This window comes from Eleutherodactylus coqui, chromosome 4, assembly GCF_035609145.1.
Source record: "Eleutherodactylus coqui strain aEleCoq1 chromosome 4, aEleCoq1.hap1, whole genome shotgun sequence".
Lineage (NCBI taxonomy): Eukaryota > Metazoa > Chordata > Amphibia > Anura > Eleutherodactylidae > Eleutherodactylus > Eleutherodactylus coqui.
Window position 1 is genome coordinate 58079696 of NC_089840.1, and position 26189 is coordinate 58105884.

General features: G+C 46.9%; 1 protein-coding gene across 7 annotated transcripts in view; it reads left to right on the top strand.

Annotated features, from left to right (window-relative positions):
• The window catches only part of NCOR1 (nuclear receptor corepressor 1), a 139753-nt gene that overhangs the window by 51508 nt on the left and 62056 nt on the right, over positions 1 to 26189 (top strand). For 4 of the 7 annotated variants that reach the window (XM_066599517.1, XM_066599514.1, XM_066599512.1 and 1 more), the window contains exons 6-14: positions 1021 to 1134; positions 3136 to 3192; positions 8851 to 8903; positions 11239 to 11305; positions 16696 to 16868; positions 19266 to 19386; positions 22454 to 22632; positions 24086 to 24140; positions 25320 to 25421. In XM_066599517.1, the coding sequence (XP_066455614.1) occupies positions 1021 to 1134; positions 3136 to 3192; positions 8851 to 8903; positions 11239 to 11305; positions 16696 to 16868; positions 19266 to 19386; positions 22454 to 22632; positions 24086 to 24140; positions 25320 to 25421 (921 nt within the window). The remainder of the gene's footprint in view (positions 1 to 1020; positions 1135 to 3135; positions 3193 to 8850; positions 8904 to 11238; positions 11306 to 16695; positions 16869 to 19265; positions 19387 to 22453; positions 22633 to 24085; positions 24141 to 25319; positions 25422 to 26189) is intronic. The other 3 variants (XM_066599520.1, XM_066599513.1, XM_066599516.1) reach the window with 1 other exon arrangement.

Below are 26189 nucleotides of genomic sequence, written 5' to 3' on the forward strand. Positions count from 1 at the left end.
AAAAAAAAAGTCAGGCTGCGGATTTTCAAATCCAAAGCATTTTCTCTCGCAGAAAAGAACCGTATTTTCACTGCTGATTTCGTTCATAGAATGCAACGAATAAAATCCCCATAAAAATCCTCCCCAAAATCTGCAACAAAGTTACTGCACTGCTTACAGAGGGCTCAACTTGGTGCTCAATTTACTTTTGGCGGATGACTAAGGCCTCATGTCCACGAGGAAAATCAGGCCCGCCGCGGATTCTTCATGCAGAATCCCGCAGCGGGTCCCTCCTTTCCCACGGACATGAGGCCTAAAAAGAAGAATTACTTACCTGTCCGGACGGTGCGGATCTGCCCTCCGTCGCGGCTGGATCTTCTTTCTGCGGCCTGGCGGATGAGTTCTGCACGCATGCGCCGTGCACTCTTAGTATTTTTTTTGAACTCCCACGCCAGAGAGCAGGAATTCAGCTGCGGGTGTGCCGCGGATCCGGACAGCTTCCACAGGCTTTAATAGAAGCCTGCGGGAGCCGTCCGCGTGGGAGACCCGCACCGAAATGGAGCATGCTGCGGGTGATTTCCCGCACACGCAATCCGCGCCTCAGGAAAAAAATGACATCCGCAGGTATTTACTTACCTGCGGGTGTCCAATGCATCCCTATGGGGCACGGATCACGCGTGCGGGTGATCCACTCCGGATTCTAAATGTTATTTTAACCATGGACATGAGGCCTTGGGGTCCTTCTACGCGGGATAACCGTTGATCACTAAAGCGCCTAAACATCGTCCCAGCGATACTCTTAACGGTTCCGTGTAAAAGTGTCTTAAGTTTTGCTAGCAGAGGTTGTAGCGCACGGACTACTATTTGGTACGCAGTACTGCTGTGTATATGTTGCCTCCTCCCCGTTTCTTTGTCACTGTGCAAACCTTAGATCAAAATCCCAGAATCCAAGTAAATTGTAGCTTCACGATACAACCAGACGCTGATTGGAGTCTTATATTGTATGATGGAGATTTTTTTTTTTTCTTTTGTGTAACTTAGCAACAGCTTGAAGAAGAAGCAGCCAAACCTCCAGAGCCGGAGAAGCCCGTCTCCCCTCCACCTGTGGAGCAGAAGCATCGCAGTATAGTCCAAATTATTTATGATGAGAACCGGGTAAGTAACGCATGTTCTCCGACTGTGTGGGAACTTCCATCAGCCACGCCGGCTTGAGCTGTACATGTTGCACTTTTTAATTGCTTTCCTCGTTCATCTACTTCTCATGGGCAGTTTTGCATCGTTTTGAGTTACGCCACAGTTTTATATGACATATTCACAGGGAGCCGTGTAAATATTTGTTTTGGCTAATTACGTTGCCGATACTAGGGCTATAATTAGGGCAAATTGGATTATGAACTTGTATCTGTGCCAGAACGATCATGCCCATGAAGTAGTAGCAATTATCCAGGCCCTCAACAATAGGGGGTGGTTCATTTCCTTTGGCTTATTTTGTTATGTTTTTCTTAATAGCTGCTACTTTTTTGCTTGACGATGAGATCACAGTTGGGTTGAATTGACATTAACACGTAAAGTTTTGCGCTTTGGACCGCGTTTTAAATATGGGGTTTGCAAGATTTTTTTTGGCTGAAAATTGGAAGCCTGTTTTTATTTAAGAAATCTCCTTCTAATGAAGCTTGGTAACCATATTCTACGTACTTGTACAAAGACTTGACGTTTCCTTGTGGATTGACAAGCGTTTTCACCCTTTAGTGACCAGCAATGCATATTATTATGGTAGTTACTAAGGGGTCTTAAATAGAGATGAGCGAACGTACTCGTTTCGAGTAATTACTCGATCGAGCACCGCGATTTTCGAGTACTTCCGTACTCGGGTGAAAATATTCGGGGGGCGGGGGGAGGCGTGGCGGAGCGGGGGGTAGCAGCGGGGAACAGGGGGGAGCCCTCTCTCCCTCTCCCCCCCCCCACTCCCCGCTGCAACTCACCCACGGCGCCCCCCGAATCTTTTCGCCCGAGTACGGAAGTAGTCGAAAATCGCGGCGCTCGGGCGAAAAAGGGGCGTGGCCGAGTAGGTTCGCTCATCTCTAGTCTTAAACCTTGTAATAACATCTTCTCACTGTGCTGCGGAAGCTGAGCACAGGACACTGTAGCATGGGGGTACTCAGCTAATTTTAGTAAAAGTCCGCTTACCCAAGTCTGTGGTCAGGTCACGCTCATAGCTAAACACTAACAGAAAAGATGTCTTATTAGCATTTCAGAAACTTTATAGAACAAGATCAGTATATATTTTTAAATTACTTACATGTTGGTCTTTTGCGGCAAGCACCCAGCAGTGGCTGACGAGCAGCAACCCATCCCTAATTAGTTTACTGCCACATTCTGTACGGCACCAGGCAGATAATGTATAAATACGGCACCAGCATCTAGTTCATAATGTGAATACGGCACCAGCACCTGGCTCTTCACAGTAATAACGCAGATAATGTATAAATATGGCACCAGCTTCTGGTTCATAATGTATAGATACGGCACCAGCACCTGGATCTTAACATTGACATTATTAATGCATCAACAATTGGTTCGCTGACTAGCGGCGGCAGTGGCCCCCCACAGTTTGTGTGTGTGTGTATAATATTTTATAATCTATCCCCCACAGTATGGTTTGTCCTGACTTCTCCCGCATAGTATGTATATGTTGCACCACCACCCACAATATGTATCTCCCACCACCGTATGGTATATCCCCTCTACAGTGTATATATTCTAACACACACAGCACACATTACCAACTCTTAGTATGTATGTTTCTCGCTGGAGTGATTGCTCCAAACGGGCGAGTGACTGGGCAAGTGAATGAGAATGGCTCAGTATGGTATATCTCCATTTATCTCCCCACCCCCTGGTATTTGGGGTGTTCTGTGGTTCAGACTAGTCATTAAATACAAATGGTTCTGCTGCTAGTAATAATCTATATTGAAACCTTTAATAGATCTCTTCCTGTGAAAGCGTTTCCTCTCTTGTGTTCGGGTTCTGTTCTCCGCTGCACTAAGGAGTTTAGATTCAGCCATCTAAAGGGCTCTGTGACTGTCGGTAGTTGAGCAGAAGTTTTGTTACGAGGAGGCCTTGTCTTGTCAAAAATCTGAAACTATTGTCTTACAGAAAAAAGCAGAGGAAGCGCATAAGATTTTAGAAGGTCTGGGCCCAAAAGTAGAGTTGGTAAGTAGTGCTTGATATTTTGTTATGCTTTACTATTAGTACTACCATTGACTGTAGTACTGCTGATAGTTCCAGATTTATAATGAATGGCTTTTCCAGATAAGTAAGTAATATCAGATTGCGTGTGTGACTGGCTTCCAGAAAGGTGGCCGATCAGCAGATTGAAGGGGCCATTAGCGCTCGAGTCTATTGGCCACTATGTGCAGCTCAATCCTATTCAAGTGAATGAAAATGAGCTGTATTACCAGGCTCAGCCACTGCAAAATGTACAGAGCTGTCTGGTATACAGTAAAGAGGCCATAGTGCTCACCCAAGTGCCACAGCCCCTTCAAACAGCTGATCATGGGGATGCCAAGAGTTGGACCCTACTGATCTGATATTGATGACCTAGCCTAATGATATAGTCCATTTAATGGCCTATCACCTTTTTTTTAATTAAATCCAGATGTTCTATTTTTCATATTCTATCTATCTAATCTGTTAAAAAAAAAACTCTACAAATCAGAAAAAATATTCAGTTGTCTATGCTAAGGGGCGGCCATCTTGCCTGAGCTACATCTAACAGGATTTAGAGAGATGTTTTACAGCAGCTTCATGGGCCACACAATGGACACGAGGGGGACCCAGTGACTTGTATGGGAGATGGTTCCAGGCATGCTCTGTCACCTGTGCAGAGGTAATTTTGCAGGGAGGGGAGGTAGATAGAGACAGCTGATCACCCCTTGTGAATGGTGGATCCTGTGTCACCCACATATAGATGGTACCTCTCAGTGTAATCCTGTAAGATGATTGCTGCAAAGTTTTCTTTACAGATCAGGAAGTTATAGACTAGTATTGGGCTCTGTGGTCAGTGTGAAAAATTTCAGTTTTTTTTTTTTTTTTTTTGACGCCCATCATTTTTCCTACTGTGCAGCTAGAACTTTTCCCAGTAAATTCTGAGGAAGGGGCTGTGTCCCCGAAATGCGTTTAGTTCTGGCTGTTTTAATTCAATAAAGAAGAATCAGGTTAGATCCGTTATTGCAGTTTTCCAACTTTGCTCGTGCGGGTTCTTATAAGCTACATTGACAAAGTAAGAACCTAAAGTGCTATTTCTATAGGAGACTCTCATGGCATACTCTCAGTATATGCAATGAATATGTTAGATGGGGGTCCTAGCTCTGGGACCCACAGGGATCTCTAATACAAGCAACCCCTATAGTCCCCAATGACACTCTTTTTAGGGGCTAATTAAAGGGACTATATCACCAAAACAAATGTAGATATTGAAACCAGATAGAGATTCCATTTTTTTTTATTTTTGTGTTTTTATTTTCTGATTTGTAGAACTTTTTTTATTGTGCGGTCTATACATGACTATGGGGGCGGCCATCTTGTCTGATATACATTTAACAACATTTAGAGAGAGGCTTTACAGAAGCTTCACAGGCCATTCACACAATTGACAGGAGGGGACCCATTGGCTTGTATGGAAGACTGTTGTAGACATGCTCTGTCACCTGTACAGAGGTCATTTTGCAGGGAGGGGGAGTAGATAGTCAGCTTGTAACTCTTGTGAATGATGGATCCTGTGTTACCTACATATAAGTGTTACCTCTCGGTGTAATCCTGCCTGTGATGTTAGTGAGATGACTGCTGCAAAGCTTTCTCTACAGATCAGGAAGTGACAGATTTAATAATTATTAGACTCTGTGGACAGTGTGAAAAATGTAGGATTTTCGTAGTTTTTTTTATAATTAACATACTGATTGTAACCAAAATTTAAAAAAACCCATCTAAAATATTAACATAAAAGTGTGATTCACATAATAGGTCATTTTCTTAACAACTTCTAGAGAGCTGTAGTTCACTCCTGGTAAATCTTTTTTTTATCAGCAGTGAGAGTGAACAAGACCAGCAGCTTTTTGGGGATTGGTAGAGGTAGCTGTGTAGTACTTAGTGGGTGTGGTTACGTTACATAGGGGAGGAGGAGCTGAGTTTGTGTGCATTCATGAGAGAGATCAGCTGATCAGTGCTGGGAATGCCCTCCCCCAGCCAGAAACTTGTATGTAGGAGAGCCTTGCAAACCAAGTGTGAGGCTTTCGGAATGCATGACAAGGAAAACTCAATGCAAAAAAAAAACATAAGTGCATCATTTATTTTTCTGCAGAGACTTTGTAAGATATGTGTGTGTTGATTATTCATGTACAAAGGTTTCCATGGCCTTCAAATGTTTATTCAAATGGAAAGGTCATAATTAGAGATGAGCGAGCGTACTCGCTAAGGCAAACTACACAGGAGAGCGGTGAGTTGCGGGAGTGAGCGGGGGGGAGAGAGTGAGAGAGAGATCTCCCCCTTCCCCTGTTCCTCCCCGCTCTCCCCCGCCGGAACCCGAATCTTTAGAGACAAGCGGGCAGGTACTCGCATAAGGCACTACTGGCTTGAGTAGTTTGCCTTAGCGAGTTCGCTCGCTCATCTCTAGTCATAATGATTAGAGAGAACACAAGTATAACATATAAGCCGTATATGGATGTTCTTTTCAATGTTTTCTTCTTGGTAAGGTATCGTTTAGAATATCATTAAACCAGGTCTGTAATTTTGCTGTTTTAGGCCGCCTGTCTATGACCGCGACGGAATACTGCTAGCGATTATTCTGTGGCGGGGGAGGAGCACTAAAAGGTCTCCGCGATGAGCCTCATCGCGAGCGGAAGATTGCTGATTTTCTGCTCGTGTGCAGTAGGCTGCGCTTTCCATAGTTATCCTATGGAAAGCGTGTCATGCAAGCTCCGTGCGCGATTTATCGCCGCAGATCTCGCAATGGCGCCTCGCTCCGTAGACAGCCAGCCTTACTGGTAAAATGTATTTTTCTACTCTTCAATTTTGATGTAAATCAGAAATTTCAGAATGCATAAATTTGAGTTGTTTTAACTTTACTGTTGGGCATTTTTCAATTTTGGTGAAAGCTTCCCAATGTAGGAGGGGCGTTCATTAAAGATTTCCTCGACCCACTTCCTGTGAACTTAGAGCAACGAATGGCACAGTTATTAGTCCTTCTCTACATCGGTGCCTCCTAGGGACGCGCACTTCTCCCATATGTAAACACCTTGCTTGTAGAAGGCGACAAGTCACTCCAAAAGCCACTTTGTGACTTCGGAAATCAGAGTGTCATCATCTGGAAAATGACTTCATTTGTGGAAAGAGTTGGAAGTCTGATGGTGCGAGGTCGGGTGAATAACAGGGATGCGGTAGAATTTCATACCCGCAGCAGCGTGCTTCCATCTGGGCAACATGGGAGTTGTAAACTGGGACATTCTCTTGCTTTGGTGAGCATGCCACGTCTCTTGGTTTTGATGGCCTCCCGCATTTTCCGCAGCAGTGAAGCACAGTATGCCTCAGTAATCGTGGTACCCTTTGCTAGGAAATCCATCAAGACTACTCTGTGCCAGTCCCAAAAGACTGTAAGCACGACCTTGCCCGCCGAGGGTTTGGCACATGCCTTCTTTGGAGGTGGTGAGTACGGATGCTTACATTGCATCGACTGGACCTAAGTCTCCCGATCATAGTGATGGACCAGCTTTCATCCTGTGTGATCAGTCTGGGTAAAAAGTCCTCCTGGTTTCCATGGCACATCGTCAAAAGAGCCTGGAAGCATTAGACTCGTTCCGGCTTCTGGAAAGGTGTGAGCAGCTGTGGAACCCAGTGAGCGGATACCTTATGCATATGAAGATGGTCTTGATGATTTTTCACAGAGCCCACAGTAATCTTGACATTTGGCCTAGGTAGCGAATGGTTACACAACAATTTTCCAAAATAGTGGCCTCCACTTGCTGGATGGTGTGTTCATTGATAGCGGAGTGGGGTCGCCCTGGATTTGGAGCCGTTTCCACCGAAGTCTGACCACATTTGAATGGACGATGCCAGTTCTTGACTACATGATTTGATGGGGAATCCCCCCCCCATAAACCTCTTTGATCTCATCAAACGTCTTCCTTGCTGTGCGGCCTTTCAAGTAAAGGAACTTAACTGCTCTGTGTTCCACTGGGTCCCTTATCAGACCTCGCACCACTTCAGCACCTGTAAAACAAAAAACGTTATCAGTTCAGAGTTGCAAATTGGCATGTAACCTATAGAGACTTATGTGATTACACAGGTGCAGTTTCAGCATCCTGTGATAAATAGAAGTGAGTCAGGGGAAATCTTTAATGAACGTCCCTCGCAGGTGTCGGCAGAACTTTTGAGTACATACCCTGTTTCCCCAAAAATAAGACCTACCCTGAAAAAAGCCCTACCCTGATTTTTCTTGATTTTCGGGAGGCTTGAAATATAAGCCCTATCCCCAAAATAAGCCCTAGCTGCATTACATAAAAAAATACATTACCTAGCAGGCTCGGTCCAGGTCCCTCCCGCTGCTCACCAGAGCTCTGATGTGCTTTTTGCAGTCCTTGGCCGCCCACAGAAGATCACTTCCTGGTTACGGGATTCATAAATCCCACCTCCAGGAGGCAATGGCTCTGATTGTCTCAGCTAATCAATGCTAAAGCAATGGCTGTGATTGGTTCATCGAGTGCTGCATTGATTGGCTGAGCAGCTGTCAAAGAACCAAGCTTCTGTGTTGCAGCTGAGGGCTGCAAGACGCGTGTTGGAGGTCCAAAGATCAGCGTGAGGGACCTGGACTGAGCCTGCTAGGTAAGTATAATAAGACATTCCCTGAAAATAAAACGTAGCACCTCTTTTCGGGCAAAAATTAATATGACAGGGTCTTATTTTCAGGGAAACACAGTAGCAATTTTACCAGGTTAGGCCCAATGTTCACAGGTGGATTTGATTTGCCGAATTCGTGCGGGACACCCGCGCGAAAGATCCGTAGTTTGCCTGCACCTCAATTAACACATGTAGATTTGATTTGCGGATGCCACGTGTGGAAAGAAAAATCGCAGCATGCTCCGTTTAACCGTGGGTTCTGTGTGGATGGGCTCCATTAAACTTTGTAGGTAGGTACCTCTCTGGTTGCCTGCAGACGAAGCAGGGAGGTGGGGAGGAGGTAGTCACTTTGGGCCCACGATCCCCCCCCCCCGCGGTAATGATCCGCAATGCATCTGCGTAGGAAAAAATTGCATCCGCGATCGCCGACAAGTAGAGATGAGAGAGTATACTCGCTAAGGCACATTACTCGAGCGAGTAGTGCCTTAGCCGAATATCTCCACGCTCGTCTCTAAAGATGCGGGGGAGAGCGGGGAGGAACGGAGGGGAGATCTCTCTCTCCCTCTCTCCACCCTGCTCCCCGACGCAACTCACCTGTCACCCGCGCCGGCCCCCGAATCTTTAGAGATGAGCGGGGAGATACTCGGCTAAGGCACTACTCGCTCGAGTAATGTGCCTTAGCGAGTATACTCGCTCATCTCTACCGACAAGCATTTAAAAATCATTTCAGCACTGAGTCGCATGCGGCATGGACATGAGCTCTGCCATTACACTTTTACGGGAAACCCCTCTATATTGTGTGCGCTCTGAGTTTGATGTTGGGGGACAATATCCAGTCTTCGCCACACACAAGTTCTCGTCGGACCGGCCTTGGGGGTTGGCTGCTATTTGAGTGTTTCCCTTGCATCGTCTCTCAGATCTCTTCGAATCTGTGATGAAACCCAACCTTGTTTTTCTAATTATAATGTTTTGATTTTATAGCCGCTTTACAACCAGCCTTCAGACACAAAGGTTTATCATGAAAACATCAAGACGTAAGTATGCCACTGCCATTGTCTTAAAATTGTGTGAGGATGCAATTAACACGGCCTCTTGCAAGGAAAAAAAAAATAGATCAAGGCCTTTTTTACAATGGGAGGTAATGAATGTGTAATAATCGGGCTGTATATAATGATCCCTCTAAGCCTGGCAAGCCTTTTACGAAGTCGAGAGTTTTGTTGGGAACCACCTCTTTGCATGTGCTTTGCAATCCCTCCAGCTGTGGTCAGTCCTCAGCCAAATGACTGCAATGCAGATACTTCATCTGGAGGTGCACTGATTTGCTGGTTCCCCCTTTTATGCAAACCTTTATCCTCCTGACCCAAATTATCATGACCTCTCTTGCAAATATTCACCTTTTTGATAACATCAACTATTTCTTTGTTTATTTTTGTGACGCCAAGCGAGATACGTTTTCCATGTATCAGTTTCATTGTAAATCCACATTAGAAAGGGAACATCCAACCATCTGAGCCACTTACAAGGCCTGATCACCAGGGCTAGAATATCAAGAACTGTCAGGAGAATGCTGTGTTCAAGGACATCCATTGAGAGGGGATCCTATAGGTATAAACAATTCATCAACGAAAGGGGTCAGAGGAGGATGTCAAGAACAGAGCAAGCAAATTGTGGCTGAATACAACACTGGGGCTTGTCGTTCTTCAGCAAGGATGGGCTATAACACAGATGACCAGTTTGAGTGTCTCTGCTGTCTAAGAGAAACCGAAACGTAAGGCTCCAGTGGACCAAACAGCGTGGAAATTGTATCACTGGGCAGTGGAAAAACATTGTCTGGTCAGAATAAACCAGCTCTCCCTTGCACCATGCAGATAGGCGAGTCAGAATTTGGTGCAAGCTGCATGTATCGATGACCCCTTCTGGTCAGCTATTCAGAGCAAGTCAGTACCTCCATCTAATTTGCGGCAACTGCAAGAAGCTTCCTGTCCGCAAGGGCCAATATTCCTGCAGGATGATTTCGGCACCTAGTGGAATCTACGTCAGGACGAATTGCTGCAGTTCTGAAGGCCAAAGGAAGTCCAACTTACTAGATGGGTGTCTGTTATAAAGTTGCCATTCAGTGTGCTTCAGTAGGTTTGTTTTAATTAATTAATTAGTTAATAGTATATGGTTTACAGTGCTTGGAAACAATGGCGCTTGTCAAATGAAAGCATACTGCCACTTTTGCATGCTTAAGGGTGCATTTACACTGCGTGTGCAATGGATGGCGAAAGTATAGGTCAGAAGAATCATGTAACCTGTGCCTCCATATAGGTATACGGTTACATGCTTCATCCATAGGCCACCTGTCCATGGGCGGTGGTGACCTCAGCTTACCTGTCGGTGTTGTCTTCTCTGTACTGCGGATGTGCCGGCCTGCGCTCCAGCACGCATGCGCAGTGCAGAGGGCGCTGCAATGATGAGTGCAGAATGGAGCTGGAGAATCTATGCCAGAGAGAAAATGTAGGATAGCATTGGGGCGAAGAGCGATGCTAAACATGGACAAAATCTGGAAAAGTAGGGATATCGGTATAGCAACTACGCAGGATAGTGCAAACCACCGTTTCCCCCAGAGCCATGTATGGATGTGAAAGAAGAACTGCGAAAAAAGCTGATAGGAGCATTGATGCGTTGAGCTGCAGTGCTGGCGAAAGCTGCTGTATATGCCCTGGAGGGCGAAAGTAACAAAAGTTCTGAATCGTATAAGACTCGATATATCACTAGAGGGCAAGATCACCCGGCTCAGGCTCACGGATTGTGTCCATGTAATGCAAGCAGAGGCGCTAAAATATCTATAATGCTTGGACAGATCACTGGCAAAAGAAGAACCAACCGGCAAAGACCACGATGGCCGATACTGTCAGAGCTGATACTGGCATGGATATCACACAACTGAAAGAAGCCGTGCAAAACCGAAAAACATGGAGAGAGCTCGCCTTTAGGGTCGCCGAGGGTCGTGAACAAATAAACTGCTAACAACAAGACAATACAGGTTGCAGGGTGCACTTTTTTGCTGGGATTGTCTCCTATTCTTTTGGGGTGCAGTCAATAATATAGGCTGGTTTAGGCACAGACTGGGTGCCCGTAGTTCAACATGTGCCACTTGTAATGTTATGTGCACGTGGGCGGATCTCAGCTACATGGTCTCTGTAGAACATAGTTCAGCAATCGTCTACAAACTCGCACTGAGAAACTATTTGAGGCCCGGTTGTTATAGGCAGCTAAATCCTCATTCGGTAGCTCGGATTCACAAGGTCAGAAAAGACAATTGACTTCTGTACAGCGACCTAAAGTCAGGCATCTAACTGGTTTTATTAATGTTTTTCATCACAGGAATCAGGTTATGAGGAAGAAGCTCATTTTGTTTTTCAAGAGAAGAAACCATGCTAGAAAGCAAAGGGTATGTAATGTTACCGCTGCGTGCGGGACCTCTCCACCGCTCGCAAAATCAAAAATTCTTTCAAAGTAATTGCAGGTTGTGTTGTAAAAAATTGCTACAAATTCCAGTATTAAAGGGCCACTCCAGCTAAAACACATTTTTCTGTCCCTGCCCTGTTACCTGATTGTCTGGCACACAGGACTCCTTTGTGTTTTGCAGCCACTTCCATGAGGTGCAGCCCCCTTGATGGTGAAAAATTTGCTTTCACTTTTTAACCAATCCCATGATGCATCAGCAGCACAGCATTTGCTAGAGGCTAGACCATTTCCGTCTGCTGGCGGGGGACAATATAATTAAAATCATTACCCTGTAGTGTCATGTAAATAAGCCACAGACCATACATTTATAGTTAGGAGGATGAGCTGTGATCTCATCGGGTATAACTTTTGTAATCCTCATCAATAACTGACAGGAGATTGTGTCAACTACTGATAAGTAATTGACTAGAACCTTCACACATAAGCCCAAGTCTATCTGGAATGAACAGAACTGAGATCACATCATCATCTGAGGCGAAAGTTTCATGTAGAAAGGAATAAGTAACCAAGGTAACAGTAGCTCACCTATATACTGGGGTATAGCTGCTTAATGAATGGGGGAGACCAATTCACCGGAGTGGCCCTTTTACCCATAGAGAAATGCTGAAGACTGATTACCTTACCACACTAAATACTGTGATTATTTTTTTCCACAAATCAAGAGCTTAAAGTATAACGAAACTTTTAAAAAATGTATCCGTGTGGTGTAATTCCCCACAAACTGTTTTTACCCAGAATGCTTTCCATTACCTACTGGATCGGCTACAGACTCGTAGTTATGTCAGGTAACGTGGGTCGGCATGTGAAGGATTTTGAGGACACATTTATCGTATGTCTACTATTGTTTCCCAGCCTCCGGTTTCCTGGTCTCTCTCTATTTGACATGTCTCTAGGGCCCATGCCGCCTGCTCGGGCATTGCCAGACATTCCCACCACCCCTCCCTTCTGTTTTTACTCCCCGTAAAAGTATCCGTATACATATCTGGGATTTCTTATTGTTTTTGTTAGCAGATAGTAGTGGAATCCCTCACAACTTTGTATTGGTTAGTACAGTGGTCCCCAACCTTTTTGGCACCAGGGACCGGCTTCAAGCAAGACCATTTTTACAAAACCCGGCAGGGTTGGTCAGGACATGGGCGGGGCTTTGGTTATAGGGGGCGGGGTTATGAAGGGGGTTGGAGTTTAGTGCATTCTTATTTAGTTATGACATTTAGAATGTCCTGGCAGTACACACATAGGGCAGTATATAATCTACCCCCCCCCCCCCCCCCCCGCAGCACACACACAGGGCAGCATATAATTTATCCCCCCCACCCAGTAATAGACAGCCCCCACCTCTCAGTAATTAGCAGCCCCCCAGTAATAAGCAGGTCCCCCCCCCAGTAATAAGCAGGCCCCCCCCCCAGTAATAGGCAGCCCCCCCAAGTAATAGGCGGCAGCCCCCCCCCCCCAGTAATAGGCAGCCTCCCCAGTAATAAGCAGCCCCTTCCCCTGTAATAAGTAGCCCCCACCCCACCCCAGTAATAAGCAGGTCCCCGCCAGTAAGCAATCCCCCCCCAGTAATAAGCAGGTCCCCGCCAGTAAGCAATCCCCCCCCCAGTAATAAGCAGGTCCCCCCCAGTAAGCAATCCCCCCCAGTAATAAGCAGGTCCCCCCAGTAATAGGCACCCCCCAGTAATAGGCACCCCCCCAGTAATAGGCACCCCCCCAGTAATAGGCACCCCCCCAGTAATAAGCAGCCCCTTCCCCTGTAATAAGCAGCCCCTTCCCCTGTAATAAGCAGGTCCCCCCAGTAATAAGCAGGTCCCCCCAGTAATAAGCAGGTCCCCCCAGACAGTAATAGGCAGCCCCTTCCCCTGTAATAAGTAGCCCCCCCCCCAGTAATAAGCAGCCCCCCCCCCAGTAAGCAACCCCTCCAGTAATAAGCAGGTCCCCCCCCCCCAGTAATAGGCAGCCCCCCCAGTAATAGGCAGCCCCCCCCCCTGTAACAAGCAGCCCCCCCCCAGTAATAAGCAGCCCCCCCCAGTAAGCAACCCCTCCAGTAATAAGCAGGTCCCCCCCCCCAAGTAATAGGCAGCCCCCCCAGTAATAGGCAGCCCCCCCAGTAATAGGCAGCCCCTTCCCCTGTAATAAGTAGCCCCCCCCCAGCAATAAGCAGCCCCTTCCCCTGTAATAAGTAGCCGTCCCCCCAGTAATAGGCAGGTCCCCCCAGCCAGTAATAGGCAGCCCCCCCCCCAGTAATAAGCAGCCCCCCCCAGTAAGCAACCCCTCCAGTAATAAGCAGGTCCCCCCCCCCTGTAATAGGCAGCCCCCCCTGTAATAGGCAGCCCCCCCAGTAATAGGCAGCCCCTTCCCCTGTAATAGTAGCCCCCCTCCCAGTAATAACCAGCCCCTTCCCCTGTAATAAGTAGCCCCACCCCCAGTAATAAGCAGCCCCCCCCCCAGTAAGCAACCCCTCCAGTAATAAGCAGCCCCCCCCCTGTAATAGGCAGCCCCCCCCTGTAATAGGCAGCCCCCCCCTGTAATAGGCAGCCCCCCCCCCTGTAATAGGCAGCCCCCCCCCGTAATAGGCAGCCCCCCCAGTAATAGGCAGCCCCTTCCCCTGTAATAGTAGCCCCCCCTCCCAGTAATAACCAGCCCCCCCAGTAATAAGCAGCCCCTTCCCCTGTAATAAGTAGCCCCCCCCCAGTAATAAGCAGGTCCCACCAGTAGTAACCAGCCCCCCCCCCCAGTAATAAGCAGCCCCTTCCCCTGTAATAAGTACCCCCCCAGTAATAAGCAGGTCCCCCCAGTAATAAGCAGGTCCCCCCAGCCAGTAATAGGCAACCCTTCCCCTGTAATAAGTAGCGCCCCCCCCAGTAATAAGCAGCCCCTTCCCCTGTAATAAGTAGCCGTCCCCCCAGTAATAGGCAGGTCCCCCCAGCCAGTAATAGGCAGCCCCCCCCAGTAATAGGCAGCCCCTTACCCTGTAATAAGTAGCCCCCCCCCCAGTAATAAGCAGCCCCCCCCCAGTAAGCAACCCCTCCAGTAATAAGTAGGTCCCCCCCCTGTAATAGGCAGCCCCCCCGTAATAGGCAGCCCCTTCCCCTGTAATAGTAGCCCCCCTCCCAGTAATAACCAGCCCCCCCAGTAATAAGCAGCCCCTTCCCCTGTAATAAGTAGCCCCCCCCAGTAATAAGCAGCCCCCCCCCCCAGTAAGCAACCCCTCCAGTAATAAGCAGGTCCCCCCCCCCGTAATAGGCAGCCCCCCCAGTAATAGGTAGCCCCTTCCCCTGTAATAGTAGCCCCCCCCCCTCCCAGTAATAACCAGCCCCCCCAGTAATAAGCAGCCCCTTCCCCTGTAATAAGTAGCCCCCCCCAGTAATAAGCAGGTCCCACCAGTAGTAACCAGCCCCCCCAGTAATAGGCAGCCCCTTCCCCTGTAATAAGTACCCCCCCCAGTAATAACCAGCCCTCCCAGTAATTGGAAGCCCCTTCCCCTGTAATAAGTAGCCCCAACCCCTCCAGTAATAACCAGCCCCCCCAGTAATAAGCAGCCCCTTCCCCTGTAATAAGTAGCCGTCCCCCCAGTAATAGGCAGGTCCCCCCAGCCAGTAATAGGCAGCCCCCCCCCCCAGTAATAGGCAGCCCCTTCCCCTGTAATAAGTAGCCCCCCCCCAGTAATAAGCAGCCCCACCCCCCCAGTAAGCAACCCCTCCAGTAATAAGCAGGTCCCCCCCTGTAATAGGCAGCCCCCCGTAATAGGCAGCCCCCCCAGTAATAGGCAGCCCCTTCCCCTGTAATAGTAGCCCCCCCTCCCAGTAATAACCAGCCGCCCCAGTAATAAGCAGCCCCTTCCCCTGTAATAAGTAGCCCCCCCCCAGTAATAAGCAGCCCCCCCCAGTAAGCAACCCCTCCAGTAATAAGCAGGTCCCCCCCCCCCCCCGTAATAGGCAGCCCCCCCGTAATAGGCAGCCCCCCCATAATAGGCAGCCCCCCCCAGTAATAGTAGCCCCCCTCTCCCAGTAATAACCAGCCCCCCCTGTAATAAGCAGCCCCTTCCCCTGTAATAAGTAGCCCCCCCCCCAGTAATAAGCAGGTCCCACCAGTAGTAACCAGCCCCCCCAGTAATAGGCAGCCCCTTCCCCTGTAATAAGTACCCCCCCCCCCCCCCCAGTAATAACCAGCCCTCCCAGTAATTGGCAGCCCCTTCCCCTGTAATAAGTAGCCCCAACCCCCCAGTAATAGGCAGCCCCCCCCCGTATTAGGCAGCCCCCCCCCCCCCCCCCCCCCAGTAATAGGCAGCCCCCCAACCCATATACTTACCTCCTCCCTGCTGTCGCTCTCTCTCTGCTTGCCCGGACGTCAGTGTGCAGCCCGGAACGCTTTCTCCCCGAGTCCTCTCCTGCGGAACTAATGAGCAGGGGACTCAGGGAAGAGAATCCTGGCTACACAGATGTCAGTCTGTGCGCCGGGATCAGCGCGATTACCAGCGGCGTCGGCACGGCGCGGGCCACATAACACGAGGCAGCGGGCCGGATTCGGCCCGCGGGCCTTGTGTTTAGAGCAAAAGTTCCCGGCGGTGCCGCGGATCGGCGCTAAACACCCAACGGCCCTGCCCCGGTCCGCGGCCCGGCGGTTGGGGACCCCTGGGTTAGTACACTGCAATCCATATTTACTGTCTCTACAATAGGGACACGTCAGAAGTATCGATTGGTGGGGGTCTGCGCGCTGAGACCCTGAACCCATTGCTAAAGCGAATGGTCAGAAAATCTCATCCGAGGCCTGTTCCACTTCGGGCGATATTGCAAGCTGTGTACAGACTCCATAGACTTTTTGTGGAGCCCGTACACCACTCACAGCAGTGACATAAACTGCCGAACAGGCACAGCGCTCAGATGAATGCTTCTGCCTGTTTGTTAGGGTGATTGATGGGGGCCTCTGCACCCTGACCCCACAGATCTAAACTTTTAACAGATCACTATGACATTGCGAGCCGGCGCGTCATTCTCTGCACTGCCCGTGTGCGGCGTTGTGCCAGCTAACACATGAGCAGAGGGAAGACAAAGACAGGTAAGCGGGTATCGCTCCTGGGGCGCCGGGTCTGATACCGCTGCGAGATCTTGCAGTCGGAATCCGACCCTGCCGTGTGCAGTCAGCCTTAAAGGGTTTAAGCTCAGTTTGTGCTTATATGTGTTGAGTGTTTTCTGTTCCTTTTATGCCATGAAGATAAAGGCTTTGCATTGTAGCAAAATTGTATTTTTCTTAGTTGTGGAATTTTGGTTCTTCTGCTTATGGAAGGACATGATGGGATTTTTCTCTTCTGCATTGCAGGAACAGAACATTTGTCAGCGTTATGATCAGCTGATGGAAGCCTGGGAAAAAAAGGTAGACCGAATAGAAAATAACCCAAGAAGGAAAGCCAAGGAGAGTAAAACCAGGGAGTACTATGAAAAGCAGTTTCCGGAAATCCGGAAACAGCGTGAACAGCAGGAGAGGTTTCAGAGGTAAATTCTCCTATTTGTAACTTTGCTGGGCTAAAGGGGAGAACCGCCTTGTGATCACAGAACCTCGTATGGCCGTGTATTTCATGGCCACTCATTGGTTTCAGTGGAAGCTATGTAATGCTGCTCTGTAACATTGCAGGAGATATGTCTAGTCACTAGCAGCTTCCCTGGGGGTCCTAGTAGTCAGCTTGAAAAGTCAATAAATCACAACATGTTTTGTAGCATTGTAATACAACAAAAAGCATGACGAATCAGTGTAAAATTGACAAAGGGGGTAATTCGCCCCAATAGCGGAAATCCGTACCTAGAGGGAACGAGGAGTTTGGGCATATTGTCAGCAGGCCTCGAGTTCAAGCCCCAGGGGTATACTCACTAGTGGGGGCGTCTGCATTATTGAGATGGAGGATGAGAGTAAGCTGGTGGGTAGGACGTGAGTGGGGAATAGCACCATAGACCCCATATCTCGACTAATTATCCTGGGAATCTGCGCCCTTTTTTAAACTGTGTTAATTATATGGAATTACTGAATTGACCAGTTTCCACCATATTGACACTGAGGGATTCCTTTAAAACATGCAACATAATGCTATTCCTTTCCTAGCCAAGAAAAGTACCTTTCTCAAAAATTTTCTGAGATTGTGCTGCTCGGTGCTACTTTTATTTTTAATTTAACTCTTGAAGATGGGATTGAGGCACTTGTATCTTTGTTATAGCGTAAAAAAGTCACATTGTGTTGCCTGTTTTGTGTACAAATTTACAACTTTTTAATGCAATGTTAGCCCCTTTTCAGAAAAGTGGAAGCAGCTCTATGGGAGAGGTATGGCCTACTGCTGCTCTCCCAGAATTACTGTAACTTACACCAGAAAGTGGTATAAATCACAGTATATATATGTGTGTATATATATATATATATGTGTGTATGTATGTATGTATGTATATATATATATATATATATATATATATATATATGCTGAAATTGTGGCACAGGCAAGTTTAACTTCCCCCACAGTGCTTTGCAGGGATATGAGAAATTCAAAATGTTTTGTAAACAGCTGGCCATGACCTGAAGCAAATTTTCCCTTGGTAATCAGTGCAACACAGACATGGCCCTCCAGGTTTGTGCTTTCAGCTAGGTGACCTCTGCAGCCAATCAGAGGAGGCCACAGCATTCTTGTCCTGAGCTCCTGGTATCGTGACGCCAGGATGTTGAGGATGATCCCAATTTGGTTACAGCAGACTGGTATTATTGTATCTTGACACCACCAGAAGATAGGTATTTGACAGGAGGAACACCCCTGTCACACCCCTAGCTCCCGATTGGCCCAAGAGCTGAAGGTCTTGCTACAGTGCATTTCTGGCAGAAGCAGCCAGCGCTGAGCTCCAGCGCTGTGACTGCAGGTAGCGCCCCCCGGCGCTCTGCCGTCCCTGCTGTCTGCAGCCGCTGTCTGTGAGTGACAGTCCCCTGCCGCTGTTGCGTCCCTGGTGTGCTACAGCTGTGTGCGGGGGCCGCATGTCAGCGACTGATCTGTGCCGCAGTGCTCTCCCCTGCTCCTGCCGGCGACTTCTCTGTAACATGTTGGGGGAAGGGGGCGCTTGTCGTCTGCTTCTGCTGGGAAAGGCGCTTCACACCGGTGTGGCCTCCCTGCTGCCGACCCTGCTCTGCACTTAGACACACAGGGGTGTGCCGCCTTCTGCGGCTGCTGGGAGGGTGCTTGCACCGCTGGATACGCCAATACAGCCAGGGCCACTGACTGAATTGTGAATTAATGCTGCTGTATGTTACTGGGCTGCCAGGACTTGAAGCTCAGCCAACTGTCCAGCCAATCACGTAAAGGGGGCGTCACCCTCCTGTCAATCTTGACTGCACCAGGACTTCCTGGTGGCGTCAAGATACAATAATACCCAGCAGACTTCCACTGTGAATATAGACTAGGACAGCCGGGGGTGCTGTTGCACTGCTTAATGGGAGGGGGTATTGCTTCTTTTATCATGACCAGCTGTTTAAAAAGGTTTTTTTTTTTTAAAGTAAGACAACGCACTTTTAAGTTCTGCTGGTGGACGTTGCCACCGGCAACAGATTTTTTAAACAAAAGAGCAACACTGACATCTGGTGAGGGAAGAGCGCTGGAAAGATGCATCTCCCCAAACTGAATTATGGACAAGTGTGTGCATATATATATATATTAAATATCTGACCCTTTATCTGTATTTACATGAGAATAAATCACCTTTTAAAGCTGAAATGTCTGTCTTAATAAATCTGGGTCTTTTCTTTGCTGCATGCTTTGTTTTTTGTTCATGCTCAGCTGTCTTCTATTGCTTTCCCAATTACTTCTCAGTCATGTTGGTGAATTGTAAGTTTTTTACTTTTGTTGTTTGGACCTGCCCTGTGCACAGTATTAGCGATATCCATATGCTGTGTTTAAGGGTTGGTCAGAGGGGAGGCGGACTGTCTGCGACCATTGCTAGAAGCGAGCATGAGATCTCCGAGATCATTGATGGCCTTTCTGAGCAGGAGGTGAGTTCATTTCTAAAAAAAATGTTTTCCCGCTGTGATAATATCTGTGCATCATAAGCTAAGTTGTTAATTAAAATCTTCAAGCCACGTCATTTCTGCTGGATGCTGCAGTCCATCTGAGGATTGCTATGCAGTGACTTCTTATAGAAGGGGTTGTACCAGAATTTCAAGTTATCCACAGGGGGGGTAACTTGCTGATTGGCGGGCACTGCTCAGACATCCGCCGATCTTGAGAATGGGACTCTGTGTCGCTCCTTTGTCACTTAGAGGGTCGCTTATCCACCCCGCGTTGATGTGACTCTGAATGAGGAATATATTATGAAATTACCCTAGGAATACTCCAGGTTATAGAAATACAATTCTAATTGTCTAAGGCAAAAAATACCCATATGTGGCTGTAGATTAGATTTTAATAGGGTTTTGGTGGTGCTGACATATTAATTTCCACATAGGCTTTTGCAAGTTGGCCGTCCAGGCCTATGTTTCACCATTTGCCCGTTTTTTGTTTAAAAAAAGACAATCTAATGATATTTAAAACAAAGTTTTTAAATTCTATTTTAGGGGATATCACCAATGGGTATTTTTTGCCTTTGGCAATTAGAATTGTGTCACTCTGAATGAAGCACTGGCCGCACATGCATTGATAGTGTTCTATTTTTTCAGTGGGGTGACGGAAATACCCGAGCACTTGCCGCTGGACCGTTTCTAGCAGTCCCATTGAAAGTGAATGGAATGTTAGTGCAGTTGCGAGATCAGTTGCGGGGGTGCAATAACCCAGCAGTGAGAAGGATCGGGGGCATAGGACCCCGTTCTTGAGATCGGTGGAGTTCTCAGCGGTGGGACCCCCCACCGATCAGCAAGTTATTCTCTAACTTGAAATTTTGATACAATCCCCCTTTTAAGTCATCGCCTATCCACAGGATAATTTGTTTAGCTTTATTTGTATTTGTGCAAAATTGTAGACTTTTAAGATTCAGCGGTGAGTTACTCATGTACTTTCCTACATTCTTTTTGTAATATGGGGACAAAAGATGTTAAAAAAGAAAGCAAATAGTTACTAAAAAGTAAGAAAAAAAACGAAGTAAAATAAATTATTATATGATGTATGAAGAAAATGACCAACCCAACCCAAACCATCACCATGTCTGCCCTGTAATCCAAAGCTATACAAATCAAAATGTCTGAAACTGAGGATATTAAAAAATAGTTTTGTGTCAGGGGAAAAAAACACTGCAAAAAAATAATTTGGGTAACGGAAGGGGAAAAAATTGTCCAGTAAAATCACTACAGGTAAAATTTCTAAACAATGTCTGGTCTTTTAGGAACAAAACAGTCTGGTCGTTGAGGAGTTAATAGGGGTTGCGTCTGGTATTACAGCTCAGTCCATTTCTATTGTATGGAACGGCGCTGCAGTACCAGCCGCAGCTACTGCAAAATGTACAGTGTTGTGCCTGGTAACAATGACGGGCATTGCAGCCCTCTAATCAGCTGATCTGTGGAGGGGGCTGCAGTTGGACCCCCAAAAATGGTTATAGTCCCTAAAACCTCTTAACAGTTGGCAAACTATCCATGGGAGGGTAAGAGTCTCTTCCCAGCTCAGTAATGATTAGCAGTATATTTTGAAACCATGCCCATTCCCTGTTGGGTTTAAATGTCAATTTCCATGCGGATTTCATGCGTCTTCACATATAGGGCTAAAAATAGGTGACTGTCTCTTTAATTATCTCAAACATTATACTGTATTGTTATTTTTGTTGCTTTTGCCACCTGTTGGGCTATACATGGCAAACACAAGGCCCATGGGCCGAATCCGGCCCGCCGCCTCACTTTATGTGGCCCACCTGCCATGCAGCACCCTCACAGGCACCCCATTCACCCAGCCTGCAGCAGAGTCTGTGATTGCTGATACCCCCACCCAGTGTCTGCGTGTGCCGTCCTGTATGCAGTGCAGACCCTGAAGGGAGAGGCCAGCGGTCACAGACCTGGCAGCGGCTGCCGCTCTCAGACCGCCTCTTCGGGATAGACGAGTAGAATGCCTGTATGGATGCTGCCTGATCAGAAGCTAATGGGGGTTGCTATCACTATGGGGGCTACTTATTACTTCTGGGGCCAATATAGGGGACTCTATTACTAGTGGGGCCACTATGGGGGACCCTGTTACCACTGGGGCCTCTTACTATACAGTCATACAATTACAATCAGCCCTTTCAAGGTTGATGTGTCCCTCTGTGACAGTGAGTTTTACAGCCCTGTGTTAGGCTACATTTACATGTTGCAGTTGGTGTCTTGTTTGTTTAGTTTTTTTTTATGGTGATTTTGCAAAAACACGTTTAAAACAGCCACAACTGCAACACATGAATAGCTAAGGCTAGCTTCACATGAGCAAGCACGATACAGGGCCGTGAATCCCGCCCCCATATTGCGCTTCTTACCATGTGAATTCCCCAAGAATGTGAGATGTTTTCATGGCAAAACGGCCTCACATCACTTTGGGGATGAAGGGATCCTCCGGCGCGGCTGCCACAGCCTCGGCAGGGGATTGCAGAGTTTCTCCCATTGCTTTCAATGGAGCTGCCGGCCCATTAAAAACAATGGGTGGTGCAATGCGAAAGCACGTACAAGCTGTAGTTTGTTTACAACATAGCATCGCAGCGCCATGCAGGGAAACATCACTCGTGTGTATGACCCCATTGAAAAGAATGGGGTTCATATTTGTGCGTCTTGCAACGCACAAATCTTGCGCAATTTTATCGCCCGCGTGAAGCCGGTCTAAAAGGAGTAAACTATCTGAGAGCGCAGCTGTGAGGGACTACATAATACAGCTTTGCAACTATTAACCGATCCACAGAACACACGGAGATAGAAGCGCCAGCAAACTACGAAATGTCACTTATTTTCTAACCTCTTCTAATATTTTACATGTAGGATTTTTCATTAAACTTGTAGTTTTATATAAAAATTGGAGATGGATTGTACGCTTCTGGCTTAAACCGATCTCTTCCCCAGGTACTGCTTTTTCTGCGGAGCCGGTGAAAGGTTTGTTTTTTAAACTTGTTTTCTTTTGCAGAATAATGAGAAGCAAATGCGCCAGCTCTCAGTTATTCCACCCATGATGTTCGATGCAGAGCAGCGACGGGTGAAATTCATTAACATGAACGGCCTGATGGAAGATCCTATGAAAGTTTATAAGGATCGCCAGTTCATGAATGTCTGGACAGATCACGAAAAGGAAATATTTAAAGAAAAGTAATTCTCTTTTTCTGCTTTTTTTTAGTACTTGGGTAATCATGTTCTCAGGGCTTCTTTTATGTAGAGAGCATGCTTCTAATGTCTTGCATCTTAGACCAGGGATGTACATTTTGTAGAGGGGTAGTTGCAGCCTTTAAAGGGCCGCTCTGGTGATTTTTTTTTTTCTTCATGCAGTATGTAACTAGCCCCCAGTAGATATAAATCCGCTAGTATTACCTCGGTTAGTTCTTTCTATCTGAAACTTCCTGGAGTTGTCAGGTGGATTATGTGATCTCATGCCGACCACCTGAGATTTACTTGGCTTTGTTTTCAAGAAATCAGTTTTTCCTTCTCCATAGTTCCTGTGTGATGCATTCAACCACACAAGCATTTTGAACGCTGTGTTAATCGCGGAATGGCGCTCCCATTCAGATCAATGGGATCTCACAGACATGCGTTCGATTGCAGCGCTTTCCAGCCCCGCTATTTTCCATTAGCGCACCTCATCACCCATCACAATGATAAGGTGCGCTAAAACATGCTGAGGCCGAAAGCAGAAGTGAGATCGCGGCAAAGCGCCGTGTTTCAAATCGCAGCCCTGCGCCGTGTTGATGTGTGAGAGCTCCTGTCACACAGTTATAATGAAGAGGGTGACCATTAAGCTACAAACCATAAGTAGTCGGGAGGCTGATCTATATATAGAATAGTGATCATCGGTATCCACCAAGCAGGCAGAGATGGTACTGTCTGTAGCTGCTCATTTCATGTTCTTGTGCATCATGGGATTGATGGCACAGAATAGTCAATGAGGAAGCAGGGAAGAAATCTCAGCATGAAGATGGTGTCTGATAAGCATCAGGCAGGAGTCTGCGCTGCATGAAAGTGACTGCAAAATAAAATAAAATAAAAATTAAAAATTAAAATAAATATATAATATATATACATATATATAGAATGTAAATGGTCCTTAAGCCTTTTTATCCATTTTATTTTCTTATCTCATGTAGTGGTAGCAATGATATATTATTTTTTGGGCTGAAGTATGGTGATTTAAAGAGGTGCATAAAACAAGGTGGCCAGAAGAATGGAAACGGCTGAGCGTAGCTAGACTATGCGGTTTATGTAACTCCCATGGAAGTCAATGGGAATTATGCAAGCAGTGTAGAACAGTGACCTCTATTAAAGACCTCAGTGGACAATATGCATTGCCCCCCCCCCCCCCCCCCCCCCCCCCGTCCTTGGACACCGCATGCAGACAGATGTGTTGGGGATCCAAACCCGATAAGATAAGAGCTGATGCTGCTTTTGGGACCTGAACCTACCGGACTTCCATGGCCTATTCTGTGGATCTGCCATAACAGTCCCAGCTGGAAATGCCTCTTTAACTTTGACATTTGTGAAGAATACACTGCTGGCGACTTATGTTTCTCCCATGCTATTGTTGTTAATGTGTTTTCTTTTCTTTCGGTAGATTTGTTCAACATCCTAAAAACTTTGGACTCATTGCTGCTTGTCTGGAAAGAAAGGTATGTGCCCATTGTATTGGTTACCCTACTGCTGCAGAAGTGTATCTGTCCAAAAGAGGGACGGTCTGTGCATAGAGCTCTAAAACAGCTGCAAGAGGGATATAGTTTCAACATCGCATGTGTGGTCTAAGAGTCGTCTTGTTGGGTGACTTGAAAACAAGTCTCGACTGCTTATGCCTGGCCGACAGAAAGGGGAGGTGTAGGATAACAAAGCAAGTGACACGAATAAGAGGCACCATCCATAACTTTCTAGGTGCAAATGGCATAAATAAAGGGGGTTGTCGGAGATGGGGGAAAAATTATATATATACACACACGCACAGAATTTTAACTCTTCTCCTCCCTGTGCCCAAACACAATAAATACTTATGTTTTATTATGTTTGGGTACAGGAAAGATGTAAAAAAAAAACAAACAACTCCTTTAATAAAGTGTTTGCAGCCAGAATAAATCTGAATTTCATGATCGCACAACCCCTTTAAGTGCTATGGATTTTGCATGCGTAACGCTTCAACCAATTGGCTAAGCAGAACGATGAATTGCCCTCCATAGCGGACGCTTTGTGTTACTTGTAATGAGTGCAGGATCAGACCGGTTATGTGCCCTCCGTCAGCCGCAGGGAGTACACCCGCAGGAACATATGCTGCAGGGATTTCTGTCCCGTACATCTGTATGGGGCTCCTCGAAATCTTATGAGTACTAAACGGACGATCTAAGCAGATTGGATTCTGACACAATCTGTGTTGTGAAGTAGGGATATAGCATATGGGCTGTCTCAGGTAATTGACTATTACGTGTGTGGGTAATGCACTGTACCAGTATCGCGTAGGTGGCCACGTTGCCACTCACACGAATTGCGCACGTAAGAAAAATCACAGCATGTTTTATCTAGGCGCGTATTATGCACGCCAAGATATAGTACATGGCGATGGGCGTCCCGTATGCAACGTTATTTTGCATTGACTGAGGGCTGCATACATATATCTCACAGTCCGCATGCTGCGATATACGCTCGTGCGAACGCTGCCTATATATGGAGTTAGTACACTCCCTTATTCCATAATAAAGCACAAAAATCATCAGCCACAGCACTGTTATATTATATGGCTGCTGTCGCAGTACTATTTTAGCTCGTGTTGACATCTGTCTCACCGTTTATTTTCCGCGTTTCTTTTCCAGAATGTCGCGGATTGTGTGCTCTACTATTATTTAACGAAGAAAAATGAAAACTTTAAAGCTCTCGTGCGAAGAAACTATGGCAAGAGGAGAGGCCGAAACCAGGTACGTTTTCACTCTGTACCATTGTGTGTATTATCATGTGAGCAGACTAGCGGTCTTCGGCCTCCATGTTGCCTATCCGCTGTGTAATTAGGACAAACGTCTTACAGCAGTGTCACGCGGGTCACAAAGTATTAATATTATGTATATTCGCCTACTATAAGTAAATGAATCAAATCGTCAGACCTGGTCTATACTCTGGTTTTATTTGTATCACGTTTAGCGCTTGCATTCTTGTCAGTGTCTGCCATCATTTACCTCTGACATAAGCCTGCGATGTCTCGCTGTATAGGCATGTAGGCTCTCCTTCTTTCTAAGTATACTGCATGCTATACCTCACGGTGTATCCTATGGAAGAGCGTAGTCTATAGCCCTATTCCATGCAAACCTCAGGAGCGCCAAGCGTAGGCTTTGAAGATAATCATGCCTTGTAGCAAGTGCACCTATAGGCGTAATAAGTACGTAATGGTCATTTCCCATCTATGGATACTACAGTGCTAAGAAAAATGAAGAACACACAGTGGAGTCGTAGGCCATCCTTTAGAGAGTAAACATATGTATTACATAACGAGCTTGTTACCCGCGACTTCATCCGCATAGAGTTTGTATTTATCAATTCTGTGTTTTGCTGTATAGCTCTGAGAGACGCGTGGCGATCAGCATGTAGGGCCCGTCGGCCCTGAGATCGCTCCAATGTGTCTCTAGCTCTGAGAGACACGTGATGGTCAGCATGTAGGGCCTGTCGGCCCTGAGATCGCTCCAATGTGTCTG